General features: G+C 45.9%; 1 protein-coding gene across 1 annotated transcript in view; it reads right to left on the reverse strand.

Annotated features, from left to right (window-relative positions):
* CTSW (cathepsin W) overlaps positions 1-18,894 on the reverse strand; it is a 242,907-nt gene that overhangs the window by 142,932 nt on the left and 81,081 nt on the right. The window contains exon 4 of the mRNA XM_069644937.1: positions 13,039-13,172. Within this exon, the coding sequence (XP_069501038.1) occupies positions 13,039-13,172 (134 nt within the window). The remainder of the gene's footprint in view (positions 1-13,038; positions 13,173-18,894) is intronic.

The raw sequence follows: 18,894 nt of genomic DNA on the forward strand, positions 1-18,894 counted from the left end.
AGCTCACACGAAGAGCATGCTCATCCGTGCGCCCCCTGGTGGCCCAGTAGCGTGTATTTTAAAACAATAATGCAGCAGATGCAAATGGTTGTCTAGTTTTGGGGAAGGGTGGTATGCCCAGCTTTGACGTTCACCATGCCGCAAGTGAAGTTGTGACATAAGGGCCTTAATTTAATGTATGGGTCGTGGTCTAGGAACTGAAAAAGGAAAAAAGGGATAGGCTCTCAGGTCGCGGTAAGCGTTGCCCAGTATGACCACATTGGTGAGAGAGCACCATTTCTAATGGGGCCCTGTGCAGTATAGGGGAAGCACATGACACACGCACACACAGCAAAATGGTCAATCCTTGTATGGACGGCCTGCTGCTAAGCGTGCCCCCAGGATGGCATCAGGGCGCTAGGACTGAGCTAGACCTTTCTGTAGTAGCTAGGGGGGCACGGGAGAGCCATCTGATTAGCACATCTGCCAGGCAGGGGAGGGGTAAGGCCTACAGCGAGGGGCGAGCACGCTTGTTGTGTGATGTGGGGTGACATTCAAAGCTCAGGGTAATACAAGGGAGTAAGTTATGTGATTGTGCATCAGCAACAGGCATCGCGGTAAATGTGGTCGGGATAAGGAGAAAGAAACAGGCTTTGATGTAAACGACAATGGTCATAGGGGAAGTAGTGCTCACAACAAATATCTCTGGGAAGGTAGGCTGGCAATCATAGGGTGTGGGATGTTGAAGGTTTCAATGATTAGCCAATTACACGTGCGCCCCATGACGCAGTGCGTGTCTAGGTGACAAAATGCGGCATCCCCAGGGGGGCTTCGATGTAATCTCTTCATGGCCTTTCTTGCCTTGGTCTGATAGACCACGATGTAAAAAAATGTGGGTCCATTTCAAAGGGCGATCTGTTTTGTGCTTTTACGTGAATTCAATGCATCCGCCAAAGGTCGTTGTGGCATTAATTGTTTAAACCGAACAAAGGCTATGGCACGCACTGATCTGGAATGTCCTTTAAACACTAAACCAGAAGCTTTTCTATCACTGCATAAGACAGGGAGCTGTACCCCCTCTTTTCTCCCTGCTGGCAAAATTGACTATGTAATTAGTTATACAGCGCACACAAAAAATCCCACGGTCCAGATAATTTTCTTCCCACATCTCTCAAAATATCCCATTCAGTTTTATCTGTGCCGTCCTGAGTTATATTTAAAAGGCTTTGCGCTGTTCAGTGGTCAGTCAGCATATCTTGGAATTATTATTTATGGTGGCAGCCCCTCCCAGCGGTGATGGCGCCTTTATCTCACTAACTTCTCAAACGCTGACTGGGCCCCCACTCCCTCCCAACAAAAGAGAGCACAGGTTGTCTACCAGGATCGTGAGCTGTAATTGTCTTGCTATATTCCCTGTCTATAAACTGGGCAGCTGCTGCCTCCATGTTTGGGAAGGGGCTGTGCTCCCAGCTGATAACAGGCCTTTTCGCTGCTTGCATATACTTTGTAAGGGAGTTCCCTGCAGTGCCTACCCGTCTCAAGCTCTGGGTGATTTGAGGGGATGGACAAGAGCCATTGTTTAATGTCACGTAGAAAACAGCCTCATCAATTCAATATGTAAAGTGGAACAGTGGCAAGGGCGGCACCCGGCAGTATCTCCCATCGCTTCTGCAAACCGCATGCCTTCAGCTTGTACCTTGTCAGTAATGAAGTTCTGCATGATGCAACAAAGGGAATTTGTGTGCTTCATGCAGCTCAGGGTCATGCTCGAGTGACAAAGGGACAAGTCCCCCTCACCCTCCACCACCACCTTTCCCCTTCGTGCTAAATTCTAATGTCTTAGATTATTCCTTAAGGAGGATGAGCTCTCCTCCATTCAAAATGTAAGGCAATTCCACCACCTTGTGGATGGCAGAAAATGTTTCCAATAATACAGTACATGGAATGAGGCCAACCAAGAACTAGGGGTGTAAGTAACTTCGGCTTTGAGTAAGATTCCAGTAAGTATTTTGCCGAATGCCGAATAGCTGATTTCAGCCGGAATTCGGCAGAATACTTACTCGAAGCTGAATTTCGGTACACCCCTACTGGATATGGGCTATGGATCCATCCCAAACCATCCTTCTTTCATACAAGGGATGCTCCAGTCTTCCTTTCTTCATGGTCGGATTTCTGTTCAGGACATGCTACTTGACATATTGCTAGCCTATGCAAGAATATACTGTAGCTTAATTTTTTCTTTCATTTTGCTACCTATGAACCTTTATATATAAACACATTTTCCCGTCATTCTTTCCATACTCACTTCAATCATTCTACTCATATTTTTATCTGTTCTTATAATCTCTTTTAAACCTGGTTTCCCATAATTCTGCATTGTGTGTATTGAGCATGTAAAGTCCCCTATTCTTAGTCTGCATGGGCTTTTGACTGACAGCAAACAGCTGATCAGTGTGCTTGTGCTAGCACAAACACCACAGCAATGCCTGTAGTCCATTTTTAGCGCAGACCACATTCCTTTTGGCAGAGAGCCTGCTTCTATCGTGCTTTGAGAAAAACTAAATAGGATTTAACATTTACCAATTTATTCAGCTAATAGTTATTTGCACCCTATATTTAAATAATAACTGCCTTCTTTTAGTGCCCGCCCATGTCTGTGTGTGTGATTATATTTGCATGACAAAATCTTTCTTAGTGCTCCTCCTCCCCCTGGTCTCTTGTAGAGCCTAGAAGCAATCAAAAGAAGTCTTGCTTAATTCTGAAGCGCTTGGGGCATAGGAAGGCGCTAGCTCCTTCCCAACATCATTTAGCTCTTTCTTTCGTAAATGTTTAGCCATGGCTACACTGAAAGGCCAATGGGTGGCAATCAGGGCCTTTCAGAAGCCTTGGGATTTCTTGGAGGTCCTGGAGGACATGATGCCCAGACTTTTAAAGGGGTATATTATTTTCAATTTGCCTAGGCAGAAGGAAGTATGTCCCTGGGATCAGCCCACAGTTTCGTATTTCTTGAAGAAAAAAGGGCCCTATAAGCCATTGGAAGAAGCAGATTTGGAATGGGCAAACTGCCTTTAGTCGCCAACCTGTCCATCTGTAGATCAGGGGATACAAGGGCTCTGTTTTGTAGACCACATTATTTGCATGTTACCACAGTGCTATTGATATTGAGGCCGGAGTTGTTGCCCAAGATTTGCTCCAGTTTCCACTCGGAATGGGAAGTGGTTCTGTCAGCTCTGTGCTTGGAGGATTGTTCACAGGACGAAAGAAATCTATTTCTCTTGGAAGTACGGAGGGCTGTTCTGCTATACCTATCATGAACTGTGTTTCTTAGGACATGTGACAATTTATTTTGGACCTCTGAGAAGTTCAGACGGGGATGGAAGCAAGTAATCTCATCATTAAGCTATTGAATAGGAAAGTTAATCTCCCCAATTGATCAAAAGGCTGACAAACCTCCATCCCCCATCATACAGGACATGTCAGTAGGGCTGTGTCAGCATCTTGGGCTGAAGCACTAGGTGTTCCTCTACCCGATATGTGCAGGGCAGTTACGTGGAAATCTTCGTCTACATTTGTGAACCATTATAGACTTTGGGTCCTGATGTCTGAAGGGGCTGTGGTTCAGCTTCAGTATTGAGTATGGTTAACCAGATGTACTTTTTGCAATGGGTTTCTTGCATATTAAAGGTGCTGCATGCCACAGATGTCTTGGTGTGTACATTTCAACCTATCCATGTTATGTATCTAGGGTACATCCTGAAATACTGAGGAAGGTGACGAGGGAGGTGTGCTGGGGGGATAATGCCATGATTATACATGGTAATCCCCATTACATCAGCTTTACTCCCTCATCACCTTAAGCAAACCCACCCACCTGAAGCCTGGGGAAACTGCAGGTTGAGGTACAAGGAATGTGACGGGGAGGAATCTGCCTGCGGACCTTGCTTATATGCCACAATGGTGAAGGGGAACATTCAGGGCCATCTGAGGGAGGGGTTGAAATCTTTAGAATGGTTCTGATAAGTGAGAGGAGATCTCAAGTATTGAGTAAGGTGACGAGGGATGAGAGCTGATGTCATGGGGTTTACCATGTGTAATCATGACATCTATTACCATGAAGAAGTGCAATGTGTGAGGTTTCCAGACCAAGCAAAACCCCTAATAAAGTATAATTGCTTAAATTAGGGTGGGATCACCAGCTTGAATGGACTGACATACTGTAGGGTAATTGCAGAGCGAACTGTTATATAAAATAAGCTATGTTTTATTTAGTATTACATCTAAAGAGGAGCATACTCATTGATTGAGCCTTCACGAGTAAGGACAGGACTGTGGTAAATTGCAAGCTTATCCATGTGTTTCTGGGTGACAGAGCAGCCGCAGTATTATTGATTTGAGTTACTTTGTTTAATAGTAACCCATTTGCAGCAGTATTGTATGTTAAGGAACCATTAGTTAAAGAACCATTAGTAATGTTTGCATGCGTAGCCCCCTTTATATGACCGCCCCATATAAACATACATCCTAAATAAATGCCCACTCCAAACATAGAAATAGCAAATAGAACAGCTACTCAAATGATAGGGAGTGGTTGGAACCATGTGCATCCATATGCAAACCAAGAGAGAGAGAGAGAGAGTGAGAGTGAAAGAGAAAGAACACCTTTTATGCAAATAATGCATAGCAGTGTTTTTATTGATCATAGAAGTAGATCAGTTGCAAAAAACCTGAAAGATAAGAGGGGACTGGTATTCAAGGTGCAGTTGCACGTGTTTGTGCAAGAACACAAATATGGTGAGGGGGTCAGGGTGCAGGACTGGTTTTACACTTTTGTAGTTTACTGTACTTGGGTGGGGGGGAGGCCTGGGGTGCTTTGCAGACATCAGACAGATTGATTGATTGTTTATTTATTATGCGCTTATACACAAGTTTTTCAAAGTGATACCATGCATGGGAGGGGAAGACATAGGAAGGACAAGACAAACAATCATACTAGGTAAGGAACATTTACATCATGCAGGAGAACAGAATAACGGAGTGCGTGGGGGGGCAATAGGGACCAAGTGTGCCAAGTCCCGTCAGAACATGGGTTCAGTGCAGAGAGATACCACTCTCGTGGGTCATAACCGAAGTGCAGTAGTGCTGCGGCAAGTGCAATGTCCAGGGCAAGTGCAGGAGACTGGTGATGAATGCTTGTAACCTGTGAGGCTCTGAGGGTATGCCAGTCAGCGAAGCTGAGCAGAAGTAGAGGAGAGAGCGCAAGAGAGCAAAAAGATGTGGTAAGCAGGGTAGAGGGAGAGAGGAGGAGGAGGCAAAGAGGAAAGTCTTCAGGAGTTTCCAGAACTTAAGGAGATCTGGCTCAAGATGAAGCGAGGCAGGGAGGCTGTTCCAGAAGAAGGCACCTGCAGTGGATTAAGATCTCCCCCCAAGTCTCTGCTTGGAGAAGCGGCTCACCCGCAGATAGTTGGAGGAAGATGAGTGGAGGGCTGGGGAAGGACAGTATTTAGGAAGAGAGCATTGCAGATAGAGTGGGCCCAGGCCCCAGAAAGCCTTGTGGACAATGCAAGTGGTCTTGAACATAATCCTTGCAGCGCCGGAGAGATGCGGTCCCTGGGCTCGAGGCCAAGGATAAGTCTTGCGGTTCTGCTCTGGATGAGTTGAAGAGGGCGGAGGGTAGACAAGGGCAGGTTGAGAAAGAGGCCGTTGCAGTAGTCCAGCCTAGAGAGGATCACGGCTCTGGAGACGGTGAGCTTCTGGGGGAAAGTGAGAAAAGGTAGAATATCTCTGAGAAGGTCCAGTTGGTAGTGGGACTTTTTAGGGATGTCCGCGATGTGAAACGAGAAAGAGAGAATGGAGTCGAAGAGGACCCCCAGATTTTTTGTCTGGTTGGTAGGTGGAGGCGCAGGACCAAGAGAGGCCGGCCAGAGGGAAAGAGGAAAGGTGGGAGCAGGGGTCCCGATGGGGACAATCTCTGTCTTACTGGCGCTGAGGCAGATGTCATTTGCAGCCCACCAAAACCGAATTGCAGACAGTCGGGTGTGAGTGAGGAAGAGGAAGAGGCCGAGGGTAGCCTGAAGGAGAGCTGCTTGTCATCCGTGTAACACTGAAAGTTGGCAGTGAGGGTGGCTAGCATACGGGCCAGGGGAGGGCCATATAGCCATTGAAAAACCAGGGGGATGGGTTAGATCCCTGTGGGATACCACATGTAGGGGGAGTGAAAGGAGAGAGAGAAAGGTCCCAATTCCACCTGGGATGGGCGGTTAGAGAGAAAGGAGATTAGCCATGCCACGGCCTGATCAGTGATGCCCAGGTTGTCACGGAGATGTGCAATCAGGGTGTTGTGGTTCACTGTATCGAAGGCAGAGGAGAGGTTGAGTAGAATGAGGACAGAGAAAGAGTTAGAATCAAGATTTGAGAGCAGATCTTCATGGGTGTTCAGAAGAGCAGTTTCCATGCCTCTGGACGCTCTAAAGCCAGACTGGTGGTCATGGAAGCAACCAACAGATTCAGTGTGGAGGGTAAGCTGAGAAATAGCCAACTTTTCCAGGAGTTTGCCCAGGAAAGGAATCATAGAGATCGGGCGATAGTTTGCCGGAATGGAAGGGTCAGCAGAAGGTTTTTTGAGGAGAGGGTGCACAAAGGAGTGCTTAAGAGCAGTGGCGAAGGAGAGGGTGCAGAGGTTGGCCAAGGCTGGAGCGAGAGAATCAATATTGTCCTTGATGATTTTGGAGAGACAGGGGTCCACCTGTTTGGAGGAGGCTTTCATAGACTGGACTTCTCTAGTGACCTCCTTAGGTGTGACAGGGGAGAGAGAAGAGAGAAGAAGGGAAGGGGTAAGGGTGGCCAAGGGTGGTACAAGAGATGTTGGTGCATGAGGTGGTAAGGAAGAGAGAGAGGAAAGGATATCTTGTGTTTTTGAGGTGAAGCGTGCACCAGGGCCGAGCAGAGGGCCTGGGTGGGTGCAATGGTGGAGGAGGCTGTGGCAGGATTGGCTAGTTCCTTGCAGACTTTGAAAAGTTTGGCCGTGCTATTGGATGCCACGGAGATGCAGGCTTGTATTAAGACTCTTTTCTTGGAGAGGATGAACCAGAGGAATCTCATTTCCGTTTGGCTGCCCTGCACTTGCGTTTAAGGGCAGCCAGTTTGGAGTTGAACCAAGAGTTACACTTTTTGGTAGGCTTCAGTCGTATCCTCATGACAGGGGCAAGAATATCAAGAGTGTTGGAAACAGAGAGGTTAACGTTAGAGAGGGCTGTGTCAGGTTGGGAGTCAGCCACAGGAGTAGAAGGAGCAGAGTAGGTAGCGGCAAAGGCAGAGACTGACACTCTTTTCATGGGTCTGATGACCTTGTAGACAGGGGGAAGTGCCAGGCTTACTGATACAAGGGGAGAAGAGAGCTTCAAGTGGGAAGAGAGGAGAGAGTGATCAGTCCAGGAGAGAGAGGAAGTGACAGGGATAGATAGAGGGATGTCATTTGAGATGAGAGCATCCAGGGTGTGGCCAGCGGTGTGCGTTGGGCCTGGGGGTAAGATGGAAAGAGAGAGAGAGTTGCAAAGATTGAAGAAGATGTAGATTAGACGCACCCAATATCGCAGTTCTTGAACTTTCACTGCAACGGGAGTGGCATAAACAACCTCAAAGGGGCCATTATATTTGGGCTCACTCCACCGACAGACAAAGTTCCTTATGTAGACAAGGTCCTATGGGAATAGCTGGAGAGGAGGTGACATTGCTGGTGTGTCAGATGCAGTACTGGTCGCATCTTCAGTCCTTGGTGGTGCTATCTGTTGATATACATTTTATAGCCTTTGTTAGTGCAAACAGATAACTTTTGAATTCGTCATCCAATATGGACGCAGCCCTGTGAGCATCAGATGCTCTCCTGATGGAAGACAGGGGCGCATGAATCTGCCGCCCCGTTAATACCTCATGGTGTGATAAATGGTGATCCTTGCAGGGCAAGGTGCAAGCAGTGCACCCAACTATTCTTTAATGTGGTGCAGAGCTTGGACAATTTACTTCTTAATAACCTGTTGATCTTCCCCACAACCCTGTTGGCCTGAGGGTGGTAAATTGTGCACATGTGATGCTTGATGCCCAGCAATGGTGTTATCTCTTTAAAGAGCTCATTGAAAAAGTGTGTGCCATTATCAGATCTTAATAAATAGCACATGCCCCAACAAGGGAAAACCTCCCTGACCAAAAACCTGGCCGCACATTTAGCATCTGGTTGTGCACAAAGACCAGCCTCCACCCACCGTGAAAAGGGACAGGCAACCATTATTAGATAACGGGATCCATTGCACCTTTTCCCCCACATCCATGTAGTCGATTTGTAATTCCCGGAAACGGGCCAGTAGGGCGAGGCAGGGTACCGCTGATTGTCCTTAGGCTAAGACCAATGCAGTACGTTTGACATGTGTAGTACAATTAATCACCATTTTAGTTACTGCCTCCTGCAGATTGGGGACAAACCAGTCCTCCTGTATATCTGCAGCGATATACTGTTTTGACACATGGGATGAATGGTGCTGCTGGTCGAATGCGACCAGCAGCAGTTCATACGGCATGACCGCTTTGCCTGACGTCTCCTGTCACCACAATAAATCTGTAGGGGACTGCTTGCATCCCCTTTTCAACTATAGATCTTGTTCTTCCTGTGGGGCCCGGCCCTGCAACTCAATCAGCTGTGCAATTGGCAAGGAACTGTAGGGGTCTAGCAGCTGTTCTCTACTCTCTGCTACCACTGTATACTCTGACACATTTGGCACCAAGAGATACGCTGCTTGTTTGGCTGCCAGGTCCGCGGCAGCCTTACAGAGTGAGACCTCGTCTGTGTTGTTAGTATGGGTGGCGCATTTCACCACCGCCATCAAGGAGGGCTGGGACAGTGCATCATTCTATCTAACAATTCTGCATGCTCTACTGGGTAACCGTCAGCCCTACTAAATCCCCTTCTGTTCCAACGTGTGAGTCCTGCGTGCACCGTGGTGGTGACATAGGCTGGTTCAGAATAGATGGTCATACTGTACCCTTGAGATGCTAGAAGTGCTTCAATAAGCACTATAAGTTCTGCTGCTTAGGCCAAATAGTGAATGGGTAATCTATTTTGCACCAATACTTTATACATCTACTAGGCAGACCACTGCCACCCTAGTATACCTCAAACCAGTTCCCCGGTCGATAGTTGCTGACCCGTCAATGAAACGCACTTTCTCCCACCCCTCAAGGGGGCTGTCCCTCACTTTTGGGATATCGTCTTCCTCCCCCTCAAATGTCACACAGTCATGTCTCGCAAGATCTTCGTCCGTGCACAGCTCTGTCAAAAAGGTGGCGGGATTCACTGGGTTACACCTCACAATGTGAATGTTTGGGCTGGACAGGTGTATCTCATACGCGGATGACCGCTGTGTAGTCAAGGTTGATTTGGATCACTCCAGGATGGCAGAACACTTTGTGCTCCGCATACAGCGTTATGGAACACCCCATGACAATTGTGGAGCTTTTCTCAATTGCAAACACAGCAGCAGAAAGTGCCTTGCCTTACATCACCGAATCTAACACTCCGCTGTAGTAGGCCAATGGCTTGTGGCCCATAGTGCTCTTCAGTGTAAGTACCGCAGTCATCAGTTGGCCATTGGAATGAGAAAACAGATAAAACTCTTGGGTGTAATCAGGGGTAGCTACCATTAGGGCAGTGGAAATTACCTCTGTCCGCTGTCCATGCAAGTTTGTGGTTGTTTTTCTGGGCCTCTTTGAGGCCCTGCAATAGGTGCTCAGTGTAAACCACATAGTCTAGAATCCAAGCTCTGCAGTAGTTACACAACCCTAGAAAAGTTTGCATTTCTTTGACAGTCTTAGTCTGGGAAGTGCTGCGCACTGAAGCAGCATCATTTTTCTTCCCGTGGACAGATATCAATTGACCCAGATAGAGCATTTCTTGGAGACAATAATCAATAATTTCTTGGAGACGGCTTGTCTACCTTCTACCCTTTGTACACTAGCAGCTGAAAAGGGGTGACAGAATCCTTTCTGCACAGATGCTCACTGTCACTACACAACAGCACATCAACATACTCAATGATGGGACTGGGCACCTGAATGTTCCCTAAATCAGCATGTAATATTTTGTTGAAAATACTGAGGGATTCACAGTACCCTGAGGCAATCTCGTGTGCTCAAAACCCATCCCACCATGCGTAAATGCGGTGAGGTGCTGCGTGTCGTGGTGCAGAGGTAGGGATCTGCACCTTCCAGCAGCTTGTGGTCTCGTGCAGAAGAGATGTGACCTAGCAATTTGGGCTGGACTGCTCCTTTGTGGTGGGACCAAGCCTGATTTCCTTATGATTTTCTCTGTCTATAATGGTTTGGCAGACTGAAGCACAATGGTCTGGAGGGTTGCCCAGAGGGTAGGATTAATTCCAAACCTTCCAGCCATCACCTCTTTTGTTTTGCATAAAGTCAAGTTAAGCCAAACAGAACTGTGTTGGAACTTTTGTTGCCAAGTTGGAAGCAAAGAAACTGAATTGGAAGTTTATTATTACAAGACAGGATTTCCTTATCTTTTTGGAACTGTTGAACAGAATCCTGCTTGAGTCTGGGGAAGGGGAATTCATCCAGATTATAAGGAGAAACAAATATCTGTGAATCTGTGATATTTTGCTTTGACATATATTACCTCATTGGGTTGTTGTATGTATAAGTGTGAGGGACAAAACCCTTTTGTTAGTGTTTCCTTTAATTTATTTTAGGCAGAGAAATCCTTGTCACAATAGGGATAGTGAAGCATTTCTCCAAACGTTTGAAAAGACTTCACAAAGTTTTCCGCTTCACACTTCTGGCTCCACACACTGCCTTGTGGGTGATGAGGCTTGGAGGCCTTCTGCAACACCTTGTTGTCATTGTTAGCCTGGGTGTGTTGAAACAATGCATAAGGGAACAGGAGAGAAAGCACACTTCCAGGCATTGCCTTGGCTCCAAACGACCACAAATAGCTAGGTTCTATACACAAGAAAGCTTGTAGGAACCGAGGGCACTTTAAATCACTTGGGCTTTCAACTGGAGCTTTTCTGGGAATAATGCCCTGGACCGGGCTGCCTGGAGATCGTGACGCCTGCTAGTAGTGGGAGGCTCAATTAGTCATAAACGGAGGCTGGGCTCTTCTCTGAGTTAATCTGCATAATACATGTAGGTCTACCATCTAGCGGGGCTGTTGAGGAGGCTCTTAGATAAAACAGGGGTATAGACTCTGATTAACAGCGTACATATGTTTCCTGAACTCCATACTGCTTACGGACATTTGATTTTTGTGGTGTTTTGTGGAGTGCTGCAGGTCACCTTCCAGTTACTTAAAAACGCTTGCTAGCCTTGTGCAAAGCAGCATGATATTAAGTTGAACCAACACAACAACATAGGATGTAACATGCCATATAAGTCTACAAACGAAGGGGAAGGGGTACACAAACAGATACATTGAAATAAAAAGAAGCAACACTTCCTTAAAACCAAAAAACAGAATTTGGTCAGAAATTTGAAATTGCGAAAGGAGAACTGAGAAAAGGAAAGACCTAAGGGTTGAACAAGCTAGGTGTAGATGCAGTGATTTAGAAAACAGATGCCCATCAAGTATGTGTGTGCGTGGGGGCAGGGGGGGTAGAGGGCGATACACCCACAAATGCAAAAGGGAGGTTTACATTTACAAGCACAATTTCATATTAACATTTCTGGCAAAGAAGAATTTTGAAAGAACACACTTAGATCCTGACAGATCAACATTGCATAACATGTCACTGCACCTTGACATGACATGGCATAGCAAACCAAAGAAAGCATTGTATTTCTAAGAATGGTGGAGCAAAGCAACAATAGCATAAAATATAGTATAGCACAATAGCACAGCAAAAGCATGGCCTGGCATGACATGACATAGCATGGGATAGCAAATCAAAGAAAGCATTGGATTTCTAAGAATGGAAGAGCAGAGCAAAGATAGCACAGTGCAATCAGACACCTAAAGCATGGCCTAACATTACATAACATAGCATGGGATAGCAAATCAAAGAAAGCATTGGATTTCTAAGAATGGAAGAGCAGAGCAAAGATAGCATAGCACAATCAGACAGCAAAGGCATGGCATAGCATGACATGCATGGGAAAGCAAATCAAAGAAAGCATTGGATTTCTAAGCATGGTAGAACGAAGCAAAGATAGCATAGCACAATCAGACAGCAAAGGCATGGCCTAGCAGGACATGACAAAGCAAATCAAAGAAAGCATTGGATTTCTAAGCATGGTAGAACGAAGCAAAGATAGCATAGCACAATCGGACAGCAAAAGCATGGCCTAGCATAGCGTAACCAGACAAATAACAATGTAACCCAGCATAACATCATTGCATACACTGAATCTGTTGCTGGCAGGAGGGGGTATAGGGAACCAGGGATAAGCCCAGCCAGACATGGGACATATAGCTGTGCTCAAAACACCCAAGAACATTTTGTGACAAACACGTTCATGCCCCAACCACATATGCCCTGCCAAGCACACAAAAACTCCTGCTTCTAACTCGCCTCTTCCCTTCTTGACGTCTGGCCCTCTGCAGTCTGGCTGGCAAAATGAGAATTGGTAGCCATCACATGGTAAAAAGCCTCTTGGCTGTGACAAGGCAGCGCATGGGCCAGGCTTTCTTGCATGAGGGACCTATTTTGCCATGTGTACGTGCTTCATAAAGCTAAGTGCAGAATGATACCCCTTCTCAGAGCAAAATGGCTTACAGCATGGCCCTAAACTATCCCTCTACCCTGCTAGGATTCAGGTCTTGCTTACTTTTGCCACACTCCTAAAAATACCTTTCCTCATAAGGAGTAGGGACCATCCGCTAGTCGGTCTCAAAAGCAACACCATCGCAATAAATAGAGTGGGGACTTGGGCTAGGTTTTCTGTATGAGGCAACGAGGAGGCGGAAGAGGCAGTAGAGCAAGCAGGGTGTAGGAGAGAATGGAGTGAGCGAGAAGTTAAGAGTGGGCGGAGGAGGAGGAAAGACATGGGAGGAAAGCTGTATACCTGATGCTTCACATTGTTGGCCACTCCTAACTTCCTCCAGTCGCAGGTCTTCTGGAGTCTCTCGTTGAACACTCTTGGAAGGGTTTGCGACGGCATTGTCTTTGGGGAGCGCTGAAGGCCCAGGAACTCTTCCTCTGCAAGGGGAATGGACACAATATTACAATGTGCATCAACGGTAACCTTAGGTCAATGTTGTGCTGTGTATCAGGCACTATTCCCGGTGCCCGTCTTGGTAACCAGAAGCGAAAAGTGGGCGAAGACCTGATGGAATCTATCAATTTACATGGGCATGCCCCCTCTGGTAAGGTCTCCCCTTCTTCACAGTCTCCTTGCTGCAAGCAAAGAGAAGCAGCAAAGCTTCCCCTGCGGTCAATACATCCAGGGGGATCTTTGCAGTGGACGGTCCATACTTTAATTTGCAGACTGTATTCTTCCAAGAATCAGTCGGTGCATGCAGCAAATCTAGTGCAAAACAATCCTGTTACAAGGAGGTTCATGTAGCTTTAGGCAATCTGGTGTTTTGAACCAATTCCAAAGAGTGATAATGGATATGTTATCCATATCAGCCAAGTGTGGTATCAGCATTAAGGTCAAATGACTTGTTGCTAGTTCACGGACACTCCCAAAACAGTGAGGCCAACTGTGGGGTCTGGAATTCCTCCCTTGGTCTGAAAAAGGCAACACCAGTTTGCCACCCCAGTCTTCCAGGAACCCTAGGGTCATAAAGCGCTATCAGGTTGTTCATCCTCCTCAGAGGTATTCTTAAATAGGCTTATGGTATTTTTATTTTCCTCGATCGTCTCCTGGAGCCCCTCCCTCAACTCCTTGTGGCCCGATTGGGGATTGTACAAACCTAGTTGCTACTTTGTCATTAGGCTTGAAAGACAGAAAGCAGGAGAAGTCGACCATCTTCTTTATAACCTAACAATTGACTTCTGTGTATGGGCTGGAAACGCCATTCATGGCAGGGGTCTTGATTTCTGCAAAATTTGACTTTTGTGGAGGTAGACACTAGCTGTGTTCCAACTTCCATAATTAGGCACGAGTTAGGCCTTGCATCTCTAAAGGTTGACTCCAGTGGAAACTTCACAATGTTATCAATATTTTTTCGATTCTCCTCAGTGCTCCCTCTTTGCAAATTTTCCCCAAGATCTTGTATGAACAGAAGAGAGGGATGATCAGTAATTATGCAAATAAATGTGAAGTCGTTTGAATGTCTATACACAGGCCCTCAACATTATTGGTGATAAACCATCCTGAAGTGAAAGGAAAGTCTTTGATGGGATACAATCGACATAACTATGAAATGCAAATTGTTTAGGAACTGAACTGTGGGGGAGAAAAGGTTGGGAATTGTACTGCAATACTTACACATATTTCCAAATGCGGACTGGATAACTCAATTCTTATGTTTTACGTTAAATATACAACCTACAGGGGAAACACATTGCATTGTACTAAAGCAATGTGCCTGGCTGCTACCTACTCCTTTGGTAAGCAGGTAGACATTATAGAATCTTTATATCATTTATGGTGAAATGGAATTTTAAGTATTACCACGTTTTCAAAATGTGTACATCATGAAGATTGCTTGTATAGTGATGAATTTTGGTTTTGTGTGCTATCTGGAAATGAAACATCTTTATCAATTGCACTGATTAAGAATGCACATAGAATTAATGGTAATCATTCAACATGTTTAGTTGTACGAGTTTGCTTCTATGGAAGATGACAATTTCTGTCTTTTTTAAGAGGAACTGTGTTCATTCCAAATAAATTGATTATTTTATTGTTAAATAGAATACAATTTTGGATTGCAATTGTTATTTTTACCTCTCTTTTTCTATAAATGTGTAAGGTTTATTTTAAACCAATCCACTAATTAAAAAAAAAAAAGACTTCTAAAAACAATTAATTACTTCCACATTTTTCAAGCTCTGTGTTTTATGACTTCCCTCTCCCTGACATTTAACTGAATCTCTACCTGGGTGCTGCCTTTCTCAGGAAGTGGAAGGGGTTTGTAGTACTCTATCAGGACAAACGTTTGAGAAAAGAGCACACATGAGCAGATTTTGCAATGTTCTCAAAATGTATCCGAAAAGCCATTTCATCCTATCATCTGCAAACCACCAAGGTTAGATTTGAGAATTGGTATTTATAGGTCTAAACGCTAATTGAATCCCAATTTTTGCCCAAAAGTATTTGAATAGATAGAATGTGTCTTCCACTGTGCACTGGTAAACTAGGCCTCCCTCTTTTTCTAATGCATAAGGAATTCCAGAAGTAGATTTCTTTAAGGATTGAGTCAACATACAAATTTACCTCACAAATAAAGAGAACTTTTAGCTACACCAGCAGTTTTCAACCTTTGACTCTCCAGCAGTTTGGGACTACAACTCCCATCAGCCCTAGGCAGCACCGTCAATACAGAAGGATCATGGGGGCCGTAGTCCAAAACATCTGGTAATCCGAAGGTGGCAGACCACTGAACTACAGTCAACAGTCAAGGGGGAAGGGCCCAATTGTGACTGGCAGAGTAGAAGGTTGGACATACAACGTTGCCATACATGTCCCGATATGGTCCGCAGCAGGGCACAAGACCTAAATACATAAGCAGGGGGACTTATTAGCATAGGGAATGCACAACTCCATCACTTCTCCCTCCTTCACTCTCCCCCTACCCCATCCCTTTTCCTCCACTGGCCCCTCCCCCGGCACTTCTTGGTACTGCATTTGCACAATCCGAATGTCACAAGCCCTAGTAGGACCGTTACTGTTGTTTCTCCTCTGTCCCTCCACACCCTCCTTTTTTAGTCTTGTGGCGCCTGGAAACACTTTCGCTGTAAAGGTGCCATACAAATGCTTAATAAATAAATAAAAAATAAAACAAAGGAGGGCACGAAGCCACAGCAAGGCATTGCAAGCCCATTTTGGTAATTGGGGTGTACCTGGCACCATGGAATAAATGTACTTGTTTGGCAGTAGAACATGATTTTTGTTCTGCCTTGATGTAGTCGTATGCATAAAAAGTAACTGCTTAGGATGAAATTCTTAGGCTCAGTAAACCTACTATCACTGACACACTATTGGCCATTTTTATCACCTATCACCACACATTGATGATTCACATTTCTTCAAAAAACTAAATGTGCAGGGACCCCACGTCATGTTTATGCACACACCAACTTTTATATTAGATTTCATTGTGCATGCCATAATGTACCTGTAGGGTATCTGGTCATTGCATTTAATGCCATTCCATCACATTTCTTCCATCTAAAGAATGTGCATTGAATGCATGCTTTGGGGGGGTAAAGGGTTCATTTTTGTTCAGGAGGACTTTAAAGGGTAAAAGAAAGGGGTATGGGGGTGTCCCCTCCAAAAAAAAGAAGAAAATGCATTTGATGCAAATTTTTTTAGATGGAAAAAATTCAATGCAAATGCATTTAGATGCAAGGAATTCGATGCAATGACCATAAACCTACTTGTTGTGATACTTTCCATTTAAAAATGTGAAACAAGTATCAGAATGCAAAGTGATGTTAGCTCAAGAAACATGACTAGCTGAACAGCGTAGACATGAGGGCAACTTGAGATCTCTGTAAGGTATCCTACTATAAGGCTAAAAGAGACACTTCAAATGAGCCTGAAATAAAGTCACCTGCGTTTAGTCATTGTTTGACACAAGCAGTCAGATTAAAACTGCAGTATAGCTGAATCAATATATTTTTACACGTCAAATAATCCTATTCTATTGCATGTTAACCAGACCGTCATCATGGAAACTGAACCAGCAGCTTGTAATTCTTTGTATTCTGGTTTTCTGTTCTTGTATGCAGTGTGAGGAAGTTCCATACTGGAATCTGGGAGATGGACTGTGATGACCCAAGGGGCCGGATCCTGCAATCTGCTCAGTGAAGCAGACCCAGATCGGGTATACGGAGGAATCCCAGGCTCCCAACTCCATCTCCGGCTTTGGATTTCTTGCCCCTCGAAAGAACGCCAACTGACAGGAAGGCAGAGGAGGAGACCAGTGTAGAATGCATGATTCTGAGCGCTCATTCCCCGAGTGACTGCGAGACTGTGCCCAGGGGAACAGGGTCATTAGGGGGTACAGGAGTACAAGGATGGGCCACCTATCAGCCTTGGAAGCGCACTTCCAGCCATTGATGGCCCCAGGGGTCAAGTCCTAAAAAAAAGGAGGGGAACTCATTAACATACCAGAAATTAGCATATCAAGGTGCCCTCTGAAAAATGTTGGGGTACCCCTGAAAAAGTGGCCGGACTCTGTCCACCTCCATGCACCCTCGACTTGAGCCCTGCATGGCCCCATTTAATTATGCTAGAACATTAGATCCAAGAAAAGAGATTCCTAGCCTCTTGTGTCACAGTTACCCAGCAGGCCAAGATGTGCATTTTTTTGCTCGGAGGAATTGCCCATTTTTACATTCCCAACACCAAAGGGATGTTGTCAAATACATGGTGAGCATGGACCTGATTGTCTTTAAGCAAGGCTGCCTTCAGCCACTCGCTTTATCAGCACTATGTGTGTCCTTCACTGAAGCCCTGTTAAAAGCCAACAGTGTTGGCTTGTGTATAAGTGCTAGTCATTTGCCATGCACTGCTATTAGATGCACAGATACTTGCACCATTTTGCACCTGCTACCATCAACAGCCAGTTGATACCACTACGGCAGTGCCTAGCAAGTGCCGTTCTCATGCCTATGCAAAAGCCCAAACTGCTGGCATTGACAATGCTTGTTTAAAGAAAGCAGAAGATTTCACAATTCTGGGTGCTAGCGAACAATCAGAGGCACAACCAAGAGGTGGCCACGGCCACCCTTATAAACACGGTGGCCCCACACTGGCACGCCTTTCTCTTGTGTTTGTTTTGGTGTGCCTCCCCAAGTGACCTCATCAGGGTTTGCCCTATGAAAAATGCTTGGGGGCGCCACTGCGAACAATGCAGCAGACTGACCAAATCCAAGATGGCACCTTCCCTTCAAGTAACCTCGGTGAGCAGAATTACTTGACTGTGAAAGATCACAATGCTCGGTCACAAAATAAACCTGATGAAAACCCTTGCACAATTAAATGGACGGCGTCTTGACCCGGATGAAGATAAAAGTGGGCAGGAAGGGAAGAGGATTGTGCGAGTTAAGAGTCCATAGGGTTAGATGAAGGCTAGTGTGTGGCAGAGTGAGAAGGAGGGACGGTGCAGAGGGAGTATTTCGCAGCAGGATGAGCAGAGAGAATTGAGACCAAGGAGAAGGGGCAGGAGCTAAAAAAGGGAGCATAAAGAAACAGGAGATGGAAGAGTAAAGGCAGCGGAGGAGAGATAATTGAAAAGGGAGGTGTAGGGGGTGAAATGGAATGTTCAGACGGAGGAGGGAGAACCCGAGGGAGAGAGAAAGTTAAGGGGGGACGGGTGGGTGGGGGGGGGTCGATGGTTGGATGAGCTGAAAGAAATATTAAGGAGGAGGAGAAAGGTGCAAGTCTTGAGAGCGGTGGGTACAGAGGAAAGTAAGAACAAACAGGAGGCGAACATTAAATCCAAGAGGGGAGGGAGGAAGGAAGGAAGGAAGGAAGGAAGGAAGGAAGGAAGGAAGGAAGGAAGGAAGGAAGGAAGGAAGGAAGGAAGGAAGGAAGGAAGGAAGGAAGGAAGGAAGGAAGGAAGGAAGGAAGGAAGGAAGGAAGGAAGGAAGGAAGGAAGGAAGGAAGGAAGGAAGGAAGGAAGGAAGGAAGGAAGGAAGGAAGGAAGGAAGGAAGGAAGGAAGGAAGGAAGGAAGGAAGGAAGGAAGGAAGGGAGGGAGGGAGGGAGGGAGGGAGGGAGGGAGGGAGGGAGGGAGGGAGGGA

This window comes from Ambystoma mexicanum, chromosome 2p (assembly GCF_040938575.1).
Source record: "Ambystoma mexicanum isolate Mex_15411 chromosome 2p, UKY_AmexF1_1, whole genome shotgun sequence".
Classification (NCBI taxonomy): domain Eukaryota; kingdom Metazoa; phylum Chordata; class Amphibia; order Caudata; family Ambystomatidae; genus Ambystoma; species Ambystoma mexicanum.